This window comes from Mya arenaria, chromosome 15 (assembly GCF_026914265.1).
Source record: "Mya arenaria isolate MELC-2E11 chromosome 15, ASM2691426v1".
Lineage (NCBI taxonomy): Eukaryota > Metazoa > Mollusca > Bivalvia > Myida > Myidae > Mya > Mya arenaria.
The window spans coordinates 14,645,361-14,664,492 of record NC_069136.1 but is presented as its reverse complement, the minus strand read 5'-3'; the positions used below and the strand labels follow the sequence as shown (position 1 = coordinate 14,664,492).

Genomic DNA, 19,132 nt, shown 5'->3' with positions numbered 1-19,132 from the left:
AGTTAACAGATAAATAAACATTTTTCGTAACACATGGTCTAAAATGCGCGGGAAACAGGTGCACGCTAACTTCCTGTCAATTTTAATGAAAGTGAAAGGAGAACTGCGTTAATCGTTGTTATTAGCAAATTCAATTAGAACATTGCCAGTACACAAAGAATATCCTAGATGGCATTAATGACAACAAAATAAAGTGAAATATAGATATGAAATAAATATGAAATCATTTTTACAACATTTAATCTTAAGGAGAAAAGTATGAACTATAACTATACATGAAATGTATTTAGACATGTTAATTATGCTAAGTAGCATTTCTTCTATCCGTAGCGAATGATAAATAAGTAGCAATATTATTCAATATTTTATCATTATTACAGGACATCAAGTTATTAAATTTGGTCATATTAGGCCAGTGAATATAATACCTGGGTATATATTTTGTACGTAAATCCAAATAATGAGGACACACTAACAAAAAGTGATATTCATTTTCTACAACATTCATATTACATTTATTACATTTTCTATCTTCTCGGTTTATATTTCTATATCTTCCTTCTTCATAAATATTGGATCATTCTGACATTTTTAATTTTTAATACAAGAATTAAAAAAAAAATCAAAAATCAAAAAATCAAAAAAATCCCTACCTACCGACCCATCTTTTTTCAGCATGTTACAGGAAACAGACACATTTTTATTTTAGATTTATTTTAGGCCTAAGTTATATATTGCGTGATTGATATGTTATTATCGGGGAGGGAGAGGTGCATGTCAAAAGGTTGCGCCTCTAAGTTACGTCCACTCTAATTTCAATTCCTTGACCCGCCTCTGATATCTATAAAAAGGACCAATGGTGCCTCTGAAATCGGATTGCGTCCTGTAAATAATAGTTCCGTGGATTTCTTGGCATCTAAAGTCTTCAAGTGCCTGTTCAAATCCACCTGCCCCACCATTCTTTCAAAAATCAATTACTGTCCAATTTCCACTGCAGGGAGTTCACTACTTTTTTACAATGGTTGCTTTTTTTGCCAGTTAACTTTATGTATCGGTTAGAGTGTATTACGGAATTGATTCGTGAATGAGTAACCAAAGGAAGAGGACATCATTACTGATTATAATTAAAATGAATCAGTTTTCAACGACTATTTTGATTATAATTAAAGAGCCAAATGTTGTCAGGGTGAATTTTAAACGTTGAAAAATTACCCTTGGTGTCAATTTTCAAGGGATCAAAATCTAATGGTACACCGGAAATCAATTTAACTAAAGATATCATTGTAGCTCTACGGTATCGTGTTATAAGGAAAGTGGTCAGATTACCTTTGAATCTTATTTTGTTCTATCGAGGATCCGATTTATATAGTATTTGTTAGGTTAATCATATATACTTGCAATAAAAATGTTTTATGGATTAAATATTTCAAAATTAATAAAAAACCCATACAGGTTTGAATTATTGATTGAATATTATGTAATTCATTCCAATTCAATAATCTGCAAATAAAGGGTATATTGGCAAATAAAGAAGAAACTTTAAAAACAAACATTCTTACAATCATATGTGAACTAATGAGCTTAACTAGTAAATAAGTACTAGAAATTGTTCAGAGAAAAGGCCATTTGAGTTGACAGTTTTCATTACATTGTTTATAGTTCAAATAAGTAAAGTGGTATGAACACAATTAGATCGTTGCTTAACCGTCGTTTGCTTAGGGTCAATCGAGGGCAATCTAGACTTCGAGAACCTGAGCCTGGATTTTTTTGTATAAATGTTTTTTACTTTCAATAATGATTCAGTATATTTAAAAGGTATAATTTCAAATGCAAATGTCTTACCCTTGGAGCTTTTTTCGCTACTTTTGTTCTTGATGGAAACCTAGCTTATTTTCCTAATAGGAGTTCACCATTAAAAACTCATAGTATTAATGTTTGTGTATTTCATGTTGATTAAACAAATAATATATAATGAATCTTTCAAATAACGATAAAGGATGATGTTTCGTCGTTATTTATTGTAATTATTCAGGCGAATAGGACATTTAAAAAACTGGAGTATTCATTTAGATATTCATTTGATAAAACATATCTCAAAAGTTACCAATGAAATGCTTTTGTGTGTTAATGGTGTTCCTTGTTTTATCACCAAATGAACATGCTGAAGCAGCAACGATGTTTGCTGCAACAGAGGAGTATTATAGCGGGTCAAATTACAGAATTATGTTCGAGGAGTATTATTATTATGACGACAAAGGCAAAGGCGGAAACGGTGGTGACAAAGGAGGGAAGCCAAATGGTAAAACAACCACAAGACCTCCACCGCCGACGACAACAAAACCCAAACCGCCTACGACGACAACAAAACCAAAACCGCCACCGACGACAACAAAACCAAAACCGCCTCCAACGACAACAAAACCAAAACCACCGCCACCGACGACATCTACACCAAATCCGCCGCCACCGATGACAACTACAACTGCTCCACCGCCAACAACAACTACAACTGCTCCACCAACAACAACAACAACTGCTCCTCCCACAACAACAACTACAAGTGTTCCTCCGCCGACAACAACTACAACTGCTCCACCGCCAACAACAACTATAACTGCTCCAACGCCAGCAACAACTACAACTGCTCCACCGCCAACAATAACTACAACTGCTCAACCGCCAACAACAACTACAACTGCTCCACCGCCAGCAACACCTACAACAGCTCCACCGCCAACCACAACAACAACTGCTCCACCGCCAACAACAACAACAACTGCTCCACCGACAACAACCACAACTGCACCACCGCCAACAACAACTACAACTGATCCACCGCCAACAACAGCTACAACTGCTCCACCGCCAACAACACCTACAACTGATCCACCGCCGATAACATTTTCAACTGTACCACCGCCAACAACAATTACAACAGTACCACCGCTAACAACAACTACAACTGCTCCGGCGCCAACAACAGCTACAACTGCTCCACCGCCAACAACATCTACAACTGATCAACCGCCAACAACAACTACAACTGTACCACCGCCAACAACACCTACAACTGATCAACCGCTGACAACAACTACAACTGATCCACCGCCAACAATACCTACAACTGATCCACCGCCAAAAACAACTTCAACTGTACCACCGCCAACAACAATTACAACAGTACCACCGCTAACAACAACTACAACTGCTTCGGCGCCAACAACAACTACAATTTCTCCACCGCCAACAACAACTACAACTGCTCCACCGCCAACAACAACTACAACTGCTTCATCGCCAATAACACCTACAACTGCTCCATGGGCAACAACAACTACAACTGCTCCACCGCCAACAACAGCTACAACTGCTCCGCCACCAACAACAACTTCAACTGCTCAACCGCCAACAACAACTACAACTGCTCCACCGCCAACAACAACTACAAGTGCTCCGCCACCAACAACAACTACAACAGCTCCACCGCCAACAACAACTACAAGTGCTCAACCGCCAACAACAAATACAACTGCTCCACTGCCAACAACAACTACAAGTGCTCAACCGCCAACAACAAATACAACTGCTCAACCGCCAACAACAACTACAACTGCTCCACCGCCAACAACAACTACAACAGCTCCACCGCCAACAACAACTACAAGTGCTCAACCGCCAACAACAAATACAACTGCTCCACTGCCAACAACAACTACAAGTGCTCAACCGCCAACAACAATTACAACTGCTCCTCCGCCGACAACAACTACAACTGCTTCACCACTGACAACAACTACAACTGCTCCACCACAAACAACAACTTCAACTGCTCCACCGCCAACAACAACTACAACAGCTCCACCGCCGACAACAACTACAACTGCTCCACCACAAACAACAACTTCAACTGCTCCTCCGCCGACAACAACCACAACTGCTCCACCGCAAACAACAACTACAACTGCTCCACCACAAACAACAACTACAACTGTTCCACTGTCAACAACAACTACAACTGTTCCACTGCAGTTAACAACTTCAATTGTTGCACTGCCGACGACAACTTCAGCTGTTCCAACACCGAACATAATCACAACTGCTCCTCCGCCAACAACAACTACAACTATTGCACCACCGCCAACAACAATAACAACTGCATCCCGTCAAACAACAACAACTACAACTGTTCCTCCACCGATGACAACTACGTCTGCTCCAACGCCGATGGCAACTACAACTGTTCCACCGCCAACAACAACTACAACTGTTCCTCAACCGATAACAACTACGACTGCTCCAACGCTGATGTTAATTACGACTCCTCCGACGCCGATGACAACTACGACTGCTCCGACGCCGACGACAACAGCGACTGCACAAACACCAAACACAATTACAACTGACTCTCTGCCAGCAACATTTACAATTGTTCAACCTCTGACAACAACTGATCCACTGCAGACATTAACTACAACTGTACTAAAGTTGCCATCGGAAACCACTGCAAAACCATTGACCCTCACTATAAATGCAGCACGGCTGATAACATCAGTGGCAACTCGACCGCCGAATACATCTACAACTTTAACGTCGACGACGGCATCAACAACAGAATCACTGTCGACCACATCGACAACTGTGTCTTCGCCAACTGCATCTTCCAGTGAATCAATAACTAAGACTCTATCACAGCCAACAAGTTCGTCTTCTGAATCGCCTACAACAACTATCACTACAACAACTGAAAAACCTGATGACACTTCACTTCGACATAAAAAAGAGTTGTATGATCAGAAGTTAAAGGACTACGACCCCCGAATTCGACCAATACAGAACCAGTCCCAGCCTATATATGTGAATACAAAATTTGTGGCGTTGAGTCTGATTGACTTCGATACAACCTTTCAGCAGTTTTCTATTATGGGGTACATCAGGATCGGCTGGATTGACCACAACATCAACTGGAAGCCGCGTTTCTACAGCTATACCACCTCTATGCGTGTTCCATCCAGGCAGATATGGACGCCAAACTTGATCCTTAAGAAGGTAAACTTATTTCAGTCCAATATCTTGAGTGAACTTCTAGATTAAAAGGGGGTTAATATGACATTCAAATCAACCTTTTATGGTCAAATAAGACCGGTGGAGTATCAAATATAATTATTTACTTCTGCAACAGTGCGACTTACACGATGTAACGCCACGAGTAAATCCCTTTACATAGAGCTCCCTATGTTTGGTGTCTTGACGAAGAGAGCTCACCGAGAGCTCTATACTTATCGGGTATACATGTACTGTATTGATGTTTGCATTTCTATGTATATTTGAAAAACGAGGATTTTTCAATTGTTTTGATCATCAATTTTATGTGGATCGACCCTGACGAATGCAGCAAAAATAGAATCTGAGAGTATATTTCCGTCTGTCTATTTTTTCAACCAAGCCCTACCTCTACCAGTGAATTTAACAGTAGTAAAACGTGGAATTCACTTGGTCTTTGAATGTTTCAAATGTTCCGCTATTTAATTTAAATCGCAAAGAAAATCCGTGTTAATCGGAATACCTATATCTCGGGCCACATTTTAAACTACATCATGAGCTAAATTTAACGTTGAATCGTCCAACTTCTCCCCATCATCATTATGAAAAAACAAATTTGTTTCAGCTAAATAACTTTAGATATAATTGATGTATAGAAATGTAACTCATTGTGAACATAGTTAATGTGATGACGTAGCTTATGAATGCTTTTGGGGTTGTTGGGTTCAATGTCAAGTTCGCCTTGTCTAAAATTAGAGAAATGGTTTCCCTTTAATTACTTCAAGTACGATAACTTAATAGAGTAAAATATGCAGTAACTATAGCATGTCGTTTATTTCGTCGGAGTTAAAGCTGCACTCTCACAACTTTTTTGTCTTAACCAGCCATTTTTTGCCAAAATACATGGAAACCAGTTATATAAGACTGTTGACAAAACATTAGATCGCATACTTTAATATGTAAGTTAAAAAAATGATTTTTATGCATTTTTCTTAAACCGTTAATGACGGTTTTAGCCATAAAACATTATTTTTCGAATGGAAATATGAAAATCTACGATCTGATTTTTGTCAGCAATCATATATCATTGGTTTGCAGATATTTACGGAAGAATTTGCGCTTTCCAAGACAAAAAATAAAAAAGTTGTAAAAATAGTATGTCTGTGAGAGTGCAGCTTTAATATTTGGTGACAGGGGAGCTGAATGAAGGGCTATCGGGCATACTGACGCATTGAGCTCGTCTGGGACAATGGCTAAATGTGTTTCTTTCGTTAACACATACAGCTCTCCGGGAAGGTCACAGCGTTCGGAGTTATAAGTGACGTAACAAAGTAAAGATATCCTACTCGGGAAGCTCAATGCGTTATGAACTTTATGCGGCGTATCTTAGCTAAGATCACCTCATGGGGGAGTTCAATGCACTTACAGCGATAACCGGTGTAACATATCTAAAAATAACCTCACCGGGATGCTCAATGCGTTATTCGATATGCCGCGTAGCATAGTAAAGATACCTCCTCACGAAGCTCAATCAGTTATGAGCTCTATGCGGGGTATCATAGCTAAGATCACCTCATGGGCAGAGCTATAAGCGGTGTAACATATCTAAAAATAACCTCACCAGGACGCTCAAGATATAGCTAGGGAATAGCTAAGATGACCTCCTCGGGGAGATGAATACGCTAGATGCTATATGTGCCGTTAAATAGCTAAGATGACCTCCTCGGGGAGATCAATACGCTAGGAGCTATATGTGCCGTTAAATAGCTAAGATGACCTCCTCGGGGAGATGAATACGCTAGATGCTATATGTGCCGTTAAATAGCTAAGATGACCTCATCGGGGAGATCAATACGTTTGAGCTATATGTGCCGTTAAATAGCTAAGATGACCGCCTCGGGATGATCAATACGTTAGGAGCTATATGTGCCGTTAAATAGCTAAGATGACCTCCTCGGGTAGATCAATACGTTAGGAGATATATGAATGCCGTGAAATAGCTAAGATGACCTCCTCGGGGAGATCAATACGTTAGAAGCTATATGTGCCGATAAATAGCTAAGATGACCTCCTCGGGATGATCAATACGTTAGGAGCTATTTGTACCGTTAAATAGCTAAGATGACCTCCTCGGGGTGTTCAATACGTTAGGAGCTATATGTGCCGTTAATAGCTAATTTGACCTCATAGGGGATATCAATACGTTAGGAGCTATATAATCCGTAAAACAGCTAAGATGACCTCCTTGAGGAGATCAATACGTTAGGAGCTATATGTGCCGTTAACAGCTATGATGATCTCCTTGAGGAGATAAATACGTTAGGAGCTATATGTGCCGTTAACAGCTAAGATGACCTCCTTCGTGAGATAAATACGTTAGGAGCTATATGTGCCGTTAAATAGCTAAGATGACCTCCTCGAGGAGATAAATACGTTAACAGCTATATTGCCGTAAAACAGCAAAGATGACCTCCTTGAGAAGATAAACAAGTTAGGAGCTACATGTGCCGTAAAACATCTAAGATGACCTCGGGGAGATCAATACATTAGGAGCTATATGTAACGTTAAATAGCTAAGATGACCTCATAGAGGAGATCAATACGTTAAGAGCTATATGTTCCGTTAAATAGCTAAGATGACCTCCTCGGGGAGATCAATACGTTAGGAGCTATATGTGGTGTAAAACAGCTAAGATGACCTCCTCGGGGAGATGATTACGTTAGAAGCTATATGTGCCATTAAAAGGTATAATGACCTCTTTGGGGAGATCAATATGTTATGAGCTATATGTGCTGTTAAATAGCTATGATGAACTCCTCGGGGAGATGATTACGTTAGGAGCTATATGTGCTATTAACAGCTAAGTTGACCTCCTTGAGGAGTTAAGTACGTTAGGGGCTATATGTGCCGTAAAACTGCTAAGATGACCGCTTCGAGGAGATAAATACGTTAGGAGCTATATGTGCCATTAAAGGTATAATGACCTCTTTGGGGAGATCAATACGTTAGGAGCTATATGTGCTGTTAAATAGCTATGATGACCTCCTCGGGGAGATGATTACGTTAGGAGCTATATGTGCTATTAACAGGTATGATGACCTCCTCGGGGAGATACATACGTTGGGAGCTATATGTGCCGTTAAATAGCTAAGATGACCTCCTCGGGGAGGTCAATACGTTAGGAGCTATATGTGCCGTTAAATAGCTAAGATGATCTCCTCGGGGAGATCAATACGTAAGGAGCTTTATGTGCCGTTAAGTAGCTAAGATTACCTCCTCGGGGAGATCAATACGTAAGGAGCTACTTGTGCCGTTAATTAGCTAAGATGACCTCCTCGGGGAGATCAATACGTTAGGAGCTATTTGTGCCGAAAAAAAAGCAAAGACGACCTCCTCGAGGAGATGATTACGTTAGGAGCTATATGTGCCGTTAACAGCTATGATGACCTCCTCGGGGAGATAAATACGTTAGAAGCTATATGTGCCGTAAAACAGCTAAGTTGACCTCCTTGAGGAGTTAAGTACGTTAGGGGCTATATGTGCCGTAAAACTGCTAAGATGACCGCTTCGAGAAGATAAATACGTTAGGAGCTATATGTGCCGTAAAACAGCGAAGATGACCTTATTGAGGAGATCAATACGTTAGGAGCTATATTTGCCGTAAAACAGCTAAAATGACCTCCTTGAGGAGATAAATACATTGTGAGCTATATGTGCCGTAAAACAGCTAAGATGACCTCCTTGAGGAGATAAATACGTTAGGAGCTATATGTGCCGTAAAACAGCTAAGATGACCGCCTCGAGGAGATAAATACGTTAGGAGCTATATGTGCCGTAAAACAGCTAAGATGACCGCCTCGAGGAGATAAATACGTTAGAAGCTATATGTGCCGTTAAATAGCTAAGATGACCTCAGAGTGGAGGTCAATACGTTAGGAGCTATATGCGCCGTAAAACATCAAAAATGACCTTCGGAGATAAATACGTTAGGAGCTATATGTGCCGTAAAACAGCTAAGATGACCGCCTCGAGGAGATAAATACGTTAGGAGCTATATGTGCCGTAAAACAGCTAAGATGACCGCCTCGAGGAGGTAAATACGTTAGGACCTATATGTGCCGTAAAACAGCTAAGATGACCGCCTCGAGGAGGTAAATACGTTAGGAGCTATATGTGCCGTAAACATCTAAAATGACATTCGGGAGATCAATAGGTTAGGAGCAATATATGCCGTTAAATAGCTAAGATGACCTCATTGGGGATATCAATACGTTAGGAGCTATATGTGCCGTTAACAGCTATGATGACCTTCTCGGGGAGATAAATGCGTTAGCAGCTATATGTCCCGTTAAATAGCTAAGATGACCTCGGGGAGATAAATACGTAAGGAGCTACATGTGCGTTATATAGTTAAGATGACCTCCTAGAGGAGACCAATATGTTAGGAGCTATATGTGCCGTTAAATAGCTAAGGTGACTTCTTCGAGGAGATCAATACGTTTGGAGCTTTATGTGCCGTTAAATAGCTAAGTTGACTTCCTCAGGGAGATCAAAACGTTGGGAGCTATATGTGCCGTTAAATAGCTAAGTTGACCTCCTCGGGGAGATCAATACGTTAGGAGCTATGTGTGCCGTTAAATAGCTAAGATGACCTCCTCATGGAGATAAATACGTTAGGAGCTATATGTGCCGTTAAATAGCTAAGATGACCTCCTCTGGGAGATAAATACGATGGGAGCTATATATGCCATTAAATAGCTAAGATGACCTCCTCGAGGAGATAAATACGTTAGGAGCTATATGTGCCGTTAAACAGCTAAGATGACCTCCTCGAGGAGATAAATAGATTGGGAGCTATATGTGCCGTTAAATAGCTAAGATGACCTCCTCAGGGATATAAATACTTTAGGAGCTATATGTGCTGTTAAATAGCTAAGATGACCTCCTCGGGTTGATAAATACGTTGGGAGCTATATGTGCCGTTGAATAGCTAAGATGATCTCCATGAGGAGATCAATACGTTAGGAGCTATATATATACCGTTAAATAGCTAAGATGACCTCATCGGGGAGATCAGTATGTTAGGAGCTATATGTTCCGTTAAACAGCTAAGATGACCTCCTCGTGGAGATAAATACATTGGGAGCTATATGTGCCGTTAAACAGCTAAGATGACCTCTTCGGGGAGATAAATACATTGGGGGCTATACGTGTCGTTTAACAGCTTAGATGACACCCTCAGGGAGATCAATACGTTAGGAGCTATATGTGCCGATAAATAGCTAAGATGACCTCATAGGGGAGATCAATACGTTAGGAGCTATATATACCGTTAGATAGCTAAGATGACCTCCTCGGGGAGATTAATACGTAAGGAGCTATATGTGCCGTTAAAAGGCTAAGATGACCTCCTCGGGGAGATTAATACGTAAGGAGCTATATGTGCCGTTAAAAGGCTAAGATGACCTCCTCGGGGAGATCAATACTTAAGGAGCTATATGTCCCGTTAAAAAGCTAAGATGACCTCCTCGGGGAGATCAATAGGTTAGGAGCTATATGTGCCGTTAAATAGCTAAGATGACCTTCTCGGTCAAGTCAGTAGGTTAGGAGCTATATGTACCGTTCAATAGCTAAGATGACCTCATCTGTGAGACCAATACGTTAGGAGCTATATGTGCCGTAAATCAGCTAAGATGACCTCCTCGAGGACTTAAATACATTGGGAGCTATATGTGCATTAAAACAGCTAAGATGACCTCCTCGAGGAGATAAATAAATTGGGAGCTATATGTGCCGTAAAACAGCTAAGATGACCTCTTCGAGGAGATAAATACCTTAGGAGCTATATGTGCCCTTAAATAGCTAACTTTACCTCATAGGGGATATCAATACGTAAGAGCTATATGCGACATAAAACAGCTAAGATGACCTCCTCGAGGAGATAAATGCATTGGGAGCTCTATGTGCCGTAAAACAGCTAATATGACCTCCTCGAGGAGATCAATACGTTATGAGCTATATGTGCCGTTTAATAGCTAAGTTGAACTCATAAAAGAGATCAATACGTTATGAGCTATATGTGCCGTTAAATAGCTAAGATGACCTCCTCGGGGAGATCAACAAGTTAGGAGCTATATGTGCCATTAAAAGGTATAATGACCTCTTTGGGGAGATCAATACGTTAGGAGCTATATTTGCCATAATACAGCTAAGATGATCTCCTTGAAGAGATAAATACATTGGGAGCTATATGTGCCGTAAAACATCTAAGATGACCTCCTCGAGCAGATCAATGCGTTAGGAGCTATATGTGCCGTTAAATAGCTAAGATGACCTCATAGGGGTGATCAATACGTTAGGAGCTATATGTGCCGTTAAATAGCTAAGATGACCTCCTCGGGGAGATAAATACATTAGGAGCTATATGTGCCGTTAAATAGCTAAGATGACCTCCTCGAGGAGATAAATACGTTAGGAGCTATATGTCCCGTAAAACAGCTAAGAAGACCTCCTCAAGGAGATCAATATGTTTGGAGCTATATGTGCCGTTAAACAGCTAAGATGACCTCCTCGAGGAGATAAATATGTTAGGAGCTATATGTGCCCTTAAATAGCTAAGTTGACCTCATAGGGGATATCAATACGTTAGGAGCTATATGCGACATAAAACAGCTAAGATGACTTCCTCGAGGAGATAAATACATTGGGAGCTATATGTGCCGTTAAATAGCTAAGTTGACCGCCTCGAAAAGATAAATACGTTAGGTGCAATATGTGCCGTAAAACAGCTAAGATGACCTCATAGGGGATTTCAATACGTTAGGAGCTATATGCGACATAGAACAGCTAAGATGACCTCTTCGAGGAGATGATTACGTTAGGAGCTATATGTGCCGTTAAATAGCTAAGATGACCTCCTCGGGGAGATCAATACGTCAGGAGCTATATGTGCCGTAAAACAGCTAAGATGACCTCCTCGAGGAGATGATTACGTTAGGAGCTATATGTGCCGTTAACAGCTATGATGACCTCCTCGGGGAGATAAATAGATTGGGAGCTATATGTACCGTTAAATAGCTAAGATGACCTCGGACCGATCAATACATAAGATCTACATGTGCCGTTAAATAGCTAAGATGACCTCCTCGGGAGATCAATACTTTGGAAGCTATATGTCCCATTAAATAGCTAAGATGACCTCCTCGGGGAGATAAATACGTTAGGAGCTATATGTGCCGTTAAATAGCTGAGATGACCTCCTCGAGGAGATCAATACGTTGGGAGCTATATGTCCCATTAAATAGCTAAGATGACCTCCTCGGGGAGATCAATACGTTGGGAGCTATATGTCCCAGTAAATAGCTAAGATGACCTCCTCGGGACATAAATACGTTTGGAGCTCAATGTCCCATTAAATAGCTAAAATGACCTGCCTCGGTGAGATAAAAACGTTAGGAGCAATATGTTCCGTTTAATAGCTAAGATGACCTCCTCGGGGAGATCAGTACGTTAGGAGCAATATGTTCCGTTTAATAGCTAAGATGACCGCCTCGGTGAGATAAAAACGTTAGGAGCTATATGTCCCGTTAAATAGCTAAGATGACCTCATCGGGAAGATCAATACGTTAGGAGCTATATGTGGCGTAACGTGGCGTAACATATTTATTATGAGAATAATGGTGACGATAGTTGTGCTTGGACTGCAAAAGAAAATGTTTCATTTTGTGACGAGCTATATGATAATTGTGAAATTCTCCATTGAGTCTGACACAGTTCACGTTTATCATTATAATTTTAAGCAGTATATATTGAATATTTCTCTCTATTTTAACGGAAAACCCCAAGAATATACTGCCTATGAAATGCTTTACAATGCTTGGAACAGGAAATGTTGTACTTATCAAACTGTTACTTAAAACAAGAGCCGTCGTAAGACAGCGCGCTCGACTACGCCGCTTTGACTTACATAGAATACAATAACGATGTAATAATACCAAGTTTGGTCTCTTTATGTCAAACCTAACTACAATTAATCGATACATAAGGTGCCTTTGATGCTGCCCTCCCACCAGCCCGCCCAAACAATGACGCAAGTCATTCAAATAACTTGATTTCCCATGATGAAAATGTGGTTAAGAATATACAAATATGCCTTTTTTTTAAAAGGAAATTTAAAAAAAAAAATCAAGGGCCATAATTTATATTTAGACTTAACACCGAGTTATGTTTCTTGTTGTAAGATGGTCATAAATAATTTTGAATTTTATTAAGTGCATTTAATGAACGGTATAGAAGTTTTTATTAAAATCCCAACTTGCCCTTCACTTTTACTTGCCTAAAACTTTAACCTAAGTCAATCAGGGGCCGTAACTTGTATTAAGGATATGGAGTTATGTAACCTCATTGAGTGATGGTCCTGTGAAGTGTGAAGTATTAAGTCAATTGAATGAAGGGTATAGAAGTTATTAAACAATATCCCAACCTGCCCTAAAACTTTAACCTATGTTCCATAGTCAATCAGGGGCCATAATTTGTATAAAAGATAATATTTAACTAACCTCATTATGTGATGGCTCTGAACATCTGTGTGAAGTATTAAGTCAATTGAATGAATGGTATTGGAGTAAGTGAAAATCCCAACTTGCCCTAAAACTTTAACCTGCCCTAAAACTTTAACCTAAGTCAATCAGGAGCCATAACTTGTATTTAGGATAATATGGAGTTATGTAACCTCATTATGTGATGGTCTTGAACAACTGTGTGAAGTATTAAGTCAATTAAACAAAGGATATAGAAGTTCTTAATATATATTCCAACTTGCCCTAAAACTTTAACCTAAGTTCCATAGTCAATCAGGGGCCATAATCTGTGTAAAGAATAATATGGAGTTATCTAACCTCATCATGTGATGGTCCTGAACAACTGGGTGAAGTATTAAGTCAATTGAATGTAGGGTATTGGACTTATAAGTGAAATTCCCAACTTGCCCTAAAACTTTAACCGGACGCCGACGCCGACACCGACGCCGACGCTGGGGCGAGTAGTATAGCCCATCTATTCTTCGAATAGTCGAGCTAAAATCAGTCCTATCCTTGTGTGTTTTGTTTCAGTCAGTGGATGGACAGGGCGTGATTGGAGCGGCGGAGACAGACCGGATCTACGTCTCGTTTAGAGGTCACGTGCAGTGGGTTCCCGAGGCCACATACTCGTATGGCGCTTATAATTTCCTAAAACAAGATTTGGATCATTATTTTGTGTCGCATATAAGCTTACTATGTCGAACAAATGTTAATGGCTGTGAAGTCAAAATTATCTATTTATATATATTCTATGTTAAGGGCCAGCTTTTAAAACAACACACTAAAGTTAAGAAAACAAAGATTTTATAATCAGGACACAAGCTTAGAATTATTACACTAACCACAGTATGGTTAACTTTAGAAAGTTATGAACCTGCTTAAAATCATGTCTTTCTTTTAAAGTTTTACTTTGCCAAATTGCTATTCTGAGCGCCTGTTGTGTACATCTCAAAAATCAAATTTAGGGTATAAATATGATTGTATTTTTTTGGTGTTTTTTACACATGTACTTGATAGTTCGTTTTGGCTATTGAAACTAATGCTAAACACAGAATCACTTTGTAATGGCCTTATTGCATGCATCCTTATTTTGCTTTGAAATAGATTTTTATGTATATTTATTTCAGAGTTGTGTGTAATGTGAACGTCAGATTATATCCGTTCGACGAGCAGACGTGCACGTTGACGTACTCCGTTCCCGGCGAGACGATGGACACATTAGATCTGGACCATTACCAGAACGTCGACATGAGCGAATACGCGGAAAATCCCTCCTGGATCATCGTTGGCGTCAGCAGGACCCGCTATATCCGTGACAACAACTACAACATCGACATCGAGTTCCGGATGCGGCGAAGGGCTGACTTCACCACCTTTACGTTAGTAGCTCCTCTTATGATGTTAGCGTTCCTCAACATTTGTGTGTTCCTGATTCCATCCAACTCTGGTGAAAAGGGCTCGTTCTCCATCACGATATTCTTAGCCTACTCCGTCTATATTTCCATGATGAGCGAAACGTTACCGCACAATTCCGTTGAAGTTTCCCTCTTTGTCGTGTTTATCATCGTCCTGCTTTGTCTCAGTGTCGTTTCCGTTTTCTACACGATCATTCAGGCGAAGCTGGCGAGCGCCTTCGGTAACAAAGAGTGTCCTCTCAACTGGTTCCGGTGTGCAGCTGATCGAAACAAAGTAGTTCCAGTGGATCCTGCTGGAAACCCCGAGAACACGTGTATGTACACGTGGGAAAAATTCTTTGAGCAGCTGGACACCTTCCTGTTCGGATCTTTCCTCGTGACGATCACCGTGGTTACCGGCATCTTCTTCGGGATTCTTCTAAGGAACTTAAATTTTAACGACCCCGACCTCAATCTGGAACCGGAAGGTACGACAAGGTCCATGCCTTTTGTCACAACGGCTGCTGCATAAACCGACCGAAAATTGCCATCTACACTGACAACATGTACTTGCTGTTTTATGTAGTTTCAACCTTTATGCAGAATTATGCCTCGCCTTTAACAAAACAATAACAGTAAATATACAATGTGCAGCATGGCAACATAGCGGATTGCTGCCAGCAGGAACAACAGCAAGAGCAGCTAACTGCTAGATTATTTAACTTTGAATATGATTATATATTTTTACTAAATACATCAATAGTTTATTCATGTATGCTTTCCCGTTATTTTTATAGAATTTATCTGTATGAGTAAAAAATGACATTTAAAACATTTAAAAGCTGCTCTTGTAGTTGTTGCTACTGGCAGCTAGCTCCTATGCCGCCGTGCTGATAACTTCACGCACATATATATACATAACTGACGTTCAGTTGCTACTAACTTATGTATAGGTCGATTGTGAAGACAGGTGTTAGCTGATATGAATCACTTTCGAGTCTGCTTCCTGTGTAGAAACTAGTCCTGGTGTCCTTTAGACGCAAAGATAACCCTCCTAGTACGACCACTTGTAAGAAGGACATATTTACCACTCTCACTTTATTGCTTTTTTTAGTATACATGTAAGTAGTATTTTATTAAAATCAAACTAGGTTCATTTATACTTTGATTCATTTATACTTTTCAGGATAAAAATAGTTTACTACAACTTCGAAAAGATTTGTTTTGGTAATCGAATATTCCAATATTCGTTGGAAAGAATTACCGAATATTCGAATATCAAATTTGTCATTCTACTTAAAGATAACATTTAAACTTAAGTTTCCTGTGTTGACACAGTAGTAATTCTCTACCTTTGCCTGTTTTGCGATATTTTAGCAATAAATCTTTCCGTTGACTTTGGAACGATTCATTTGTTATTATTCCCATAAGTCCATTAGGGTGTTCTAGCATGACTGGCGAAAAACTTAAATAAAAGTTATTGCCTCGTACACCATGACCAAAAACACCGTCTTACATCGATCGGTATACAGAAAAGTCTCTTAAGTTTGAGTTTTAGAAATGACTGCATAGGAAACCGTGTCCGTTTCCAAAGCTTTGCAGCAGAGTTCGATCATTGAGATCACAAGTAGATGTTCCAAAACTTTGCGGCAGAGCCGGACCATTGTGATCATTGACGTTACGGTAGTGGATTTTCCGAAGCTTGGCGGCAGGGTCAGACTACTGAGATCATTGACGTAGTAGATTTTCCGAAGCTTGGCGGCAGGGCCGGACCACCGAGATCTTTGACGAAGTGGATTTACCGAAACATGGCGGCAGGGCCGGACCACTGAGATCTTTGACGAAGTCGATTTTCCGAAGCTTGGCGGCAGGGCCGGTTCACTGAGATCATTACCGAAGTAGATTTTCCGAAGCTTGGCGGCAGGGCCGGACCACCGAGATCTTTGACGAAGTCGATTTTCCGAAGCTTGGCGGCAGGGCCGGTTCACTGAGATCATTGACGAAGTGGATTTTCCGAAGCTTGGCGGGAGGGCCGGTTCACTGAGATCATTGACGTAGTGGATTTTCCGAAGCTTGGCGGCAGGGCCAGACCACTGAGGCAGAAGAGCCCGATTACCAAAATCGATAACGTCGAGGATTTTTCAAAGCTTTGCGGCGGAGCTAGATGTTCTAGTTCATCGAGGGATTTTCTAAAGCTTTATCACTGAGATAATTGATTTTTGCACAATGCGGTCCTCATAACCATACACGAGGTCAATAAGTATGGAATTCAGTGCACCAGTGTTTTTCTCATAAAGATTTAAAGACTAACATCGGAACATATAATTATTAATGCCAACCAACACTATATGTAGACACATGGTAGTATAATGCCACCATATGGCTGTCTAATATTATAACCTATGGTAAGTAATGCTGTTGTACAATTTCTACAAGGAAGCCTTTTGATAGCCATCAGGCACGTGCATAACCAGCATTCAACAAGAAAGTTTAAGATAATAAGTATAACTGCGTTTATGTATACAATGCGCATACCATACTCTTTAGATAGACATTGGTCATGTACGCAATATGTCTCTAGATAGACATTGGTCATGTACGCAATATGTCTCTAGATTTACCTTGGTCATGTACGCAATATGTCTCTAGATTTACCTTGGTCATGTTCGCAATATGTCTCTAGATTTACATTGGCCATGTACGCAATATATCTCTAGATTTACCTCTGCCATGTACGCAATTTGTCTCTAGATTTACCTCGGCCATGTACGCAATATGTCTCTAGACTTCAATTGGTCATGTACGCAATATGTCTCTAGATTTACCTCGGCCATGTACGCAATATGTCTCTAGATTTACCTTGGTCATGTTCGCAATATGTCTCTAGATTTCAGTTGGTCATGTACGCAATATGTCTCTAGATTTACCTCGGCCATGTACGCAATATGTCTCTAGATTTACATTGGCCATGTACGCAATATGTCTCTAGATAGACATTGGTCATGTACGCAATATGTCTCTAGATTTACATTGGTCATGTACGCAATATGTCTCTAGATTTACCTCGGTCATGTACGCAATATATCTCTAGATTCACATTGGCCATGTACGCAATATGTCTCTAGATAGACATTGGTCATGTTCACAATATGTCTCTAGATAGACATTGGTCATGTTCACAATATGTCTCTAGATAGACATTGGTCATGTTCACAATATGTCTCTACATTTACATCGGTCATGTACGCAATATGTCTCTAGATAGGCATTGGTCATGAACGCAATATGTCTCTAGATTTACATTGGTCATGTTCGCAATATGTCTCTAGATAGGCATTGGTCATGTACGCAATATGTCTCTAGATTTCAATTGGTCATGAACGCAATGTATCTCTAGATTTACCTTGGTCATGTACGCAATATGTCTCTAGATAGGCATTGGTCATGTACGCAATATGTCTCTAGGTTTCAATTGGTCATGTACGCAATATATCTCTAGATTTCACTTGGTCATGTACGCAATATGTCTCTTGATTTCACTTGGTCATGTACGCAATATGTCTCTAGATTTACCTTGGTCATGTATGCAATATGTCTCTAGATTTCAATTGGTCATGTACGCAATATGTCTCTAGATTTACATTGGCCATGTACGCAATATGTCTCTAGATAGGCATTGGCCATGTACGCAATATGTCTCTACATTTACATTGGTCATGTACGCAATATGTCTCTACATTTACATTGGTCATGTACGCAATATGTCTCTACATTTACATTGGTCATGTTCGCAATATGTCTCTACATTTACATTGGTCATGTACGCAATATGTCTCTAGATAGACATTGGTCATGTACGAAAAATGTCTCTAGATAGGCATTGGTCATGAACGCAATGTATCTCTAGATTTACCTTGGTCATGTACGCAATATGTCTCTAGATAGGCATTGGTCATGTACGCAATATGTCTCTAGGTTTCAATTGGTCATGTACACAATATATCTCTAGATTTCACTTGGTCATGTACGCAATATGTCTCTTGATTTCACTTAGTCATGTACGCAATATGTCTCTAGATTTACCTTGGTCATGTACGCAATATGTCTCTAGATTTCAA

At 40.0% G+C, this 19,132-nt stretch overlaps 2 protein-coding genes and 1 pseudogene across 2 annotated transcripts; all 3 read left to right on the top strand.

The window, feature by feature from the left end:
* Positions 1-2,175: 2,175 nt before the first annotated feature.
* LOC128219139 (mucin-2-like) lies at positions 2,176-3,138 on the top strand (the record flags this gene model as incomplete). Its single annotated transcript, XM_052926958.1, has 1 exon — positions 2,176-3,138. A coding segment is annotated over exon 1 (963 nt), but the record flags the coding sequence as incomplete, so codon positions are not given.
* A 10-nt stretch (positions 3,139-3,148) lies between these two features.
* On the top strand, positions 3,149-3,787 carry LOC128219138 (bromodomain-containing protein DDB_G0280777-like; annotated as a pseudogene).
* A 410-nt stretch (positions 3,788-4,197) lies between these two features.
* LOC128219137 (neuronal acetylcholine receptor subunit alpha-2-like) lies at positions 4,198-15,546 on the top strand. The gene is made up of 3 exons (XM_052926957.1): positions 4,198-5,046; positions 14,152-14,249; positions 14,748-15,546. The coding sequence occupies exons 1-3, from the start codon at positions 4,198-4,200 to the stop codon at positions 15,544-15,546; spliced, it is 1,746 nt and encodes a 581-aa protein (XP_052782917.1).
* The last annotated feature ends 3,586 nt before the right edge of the window (positions 15,547-19,132 follow it).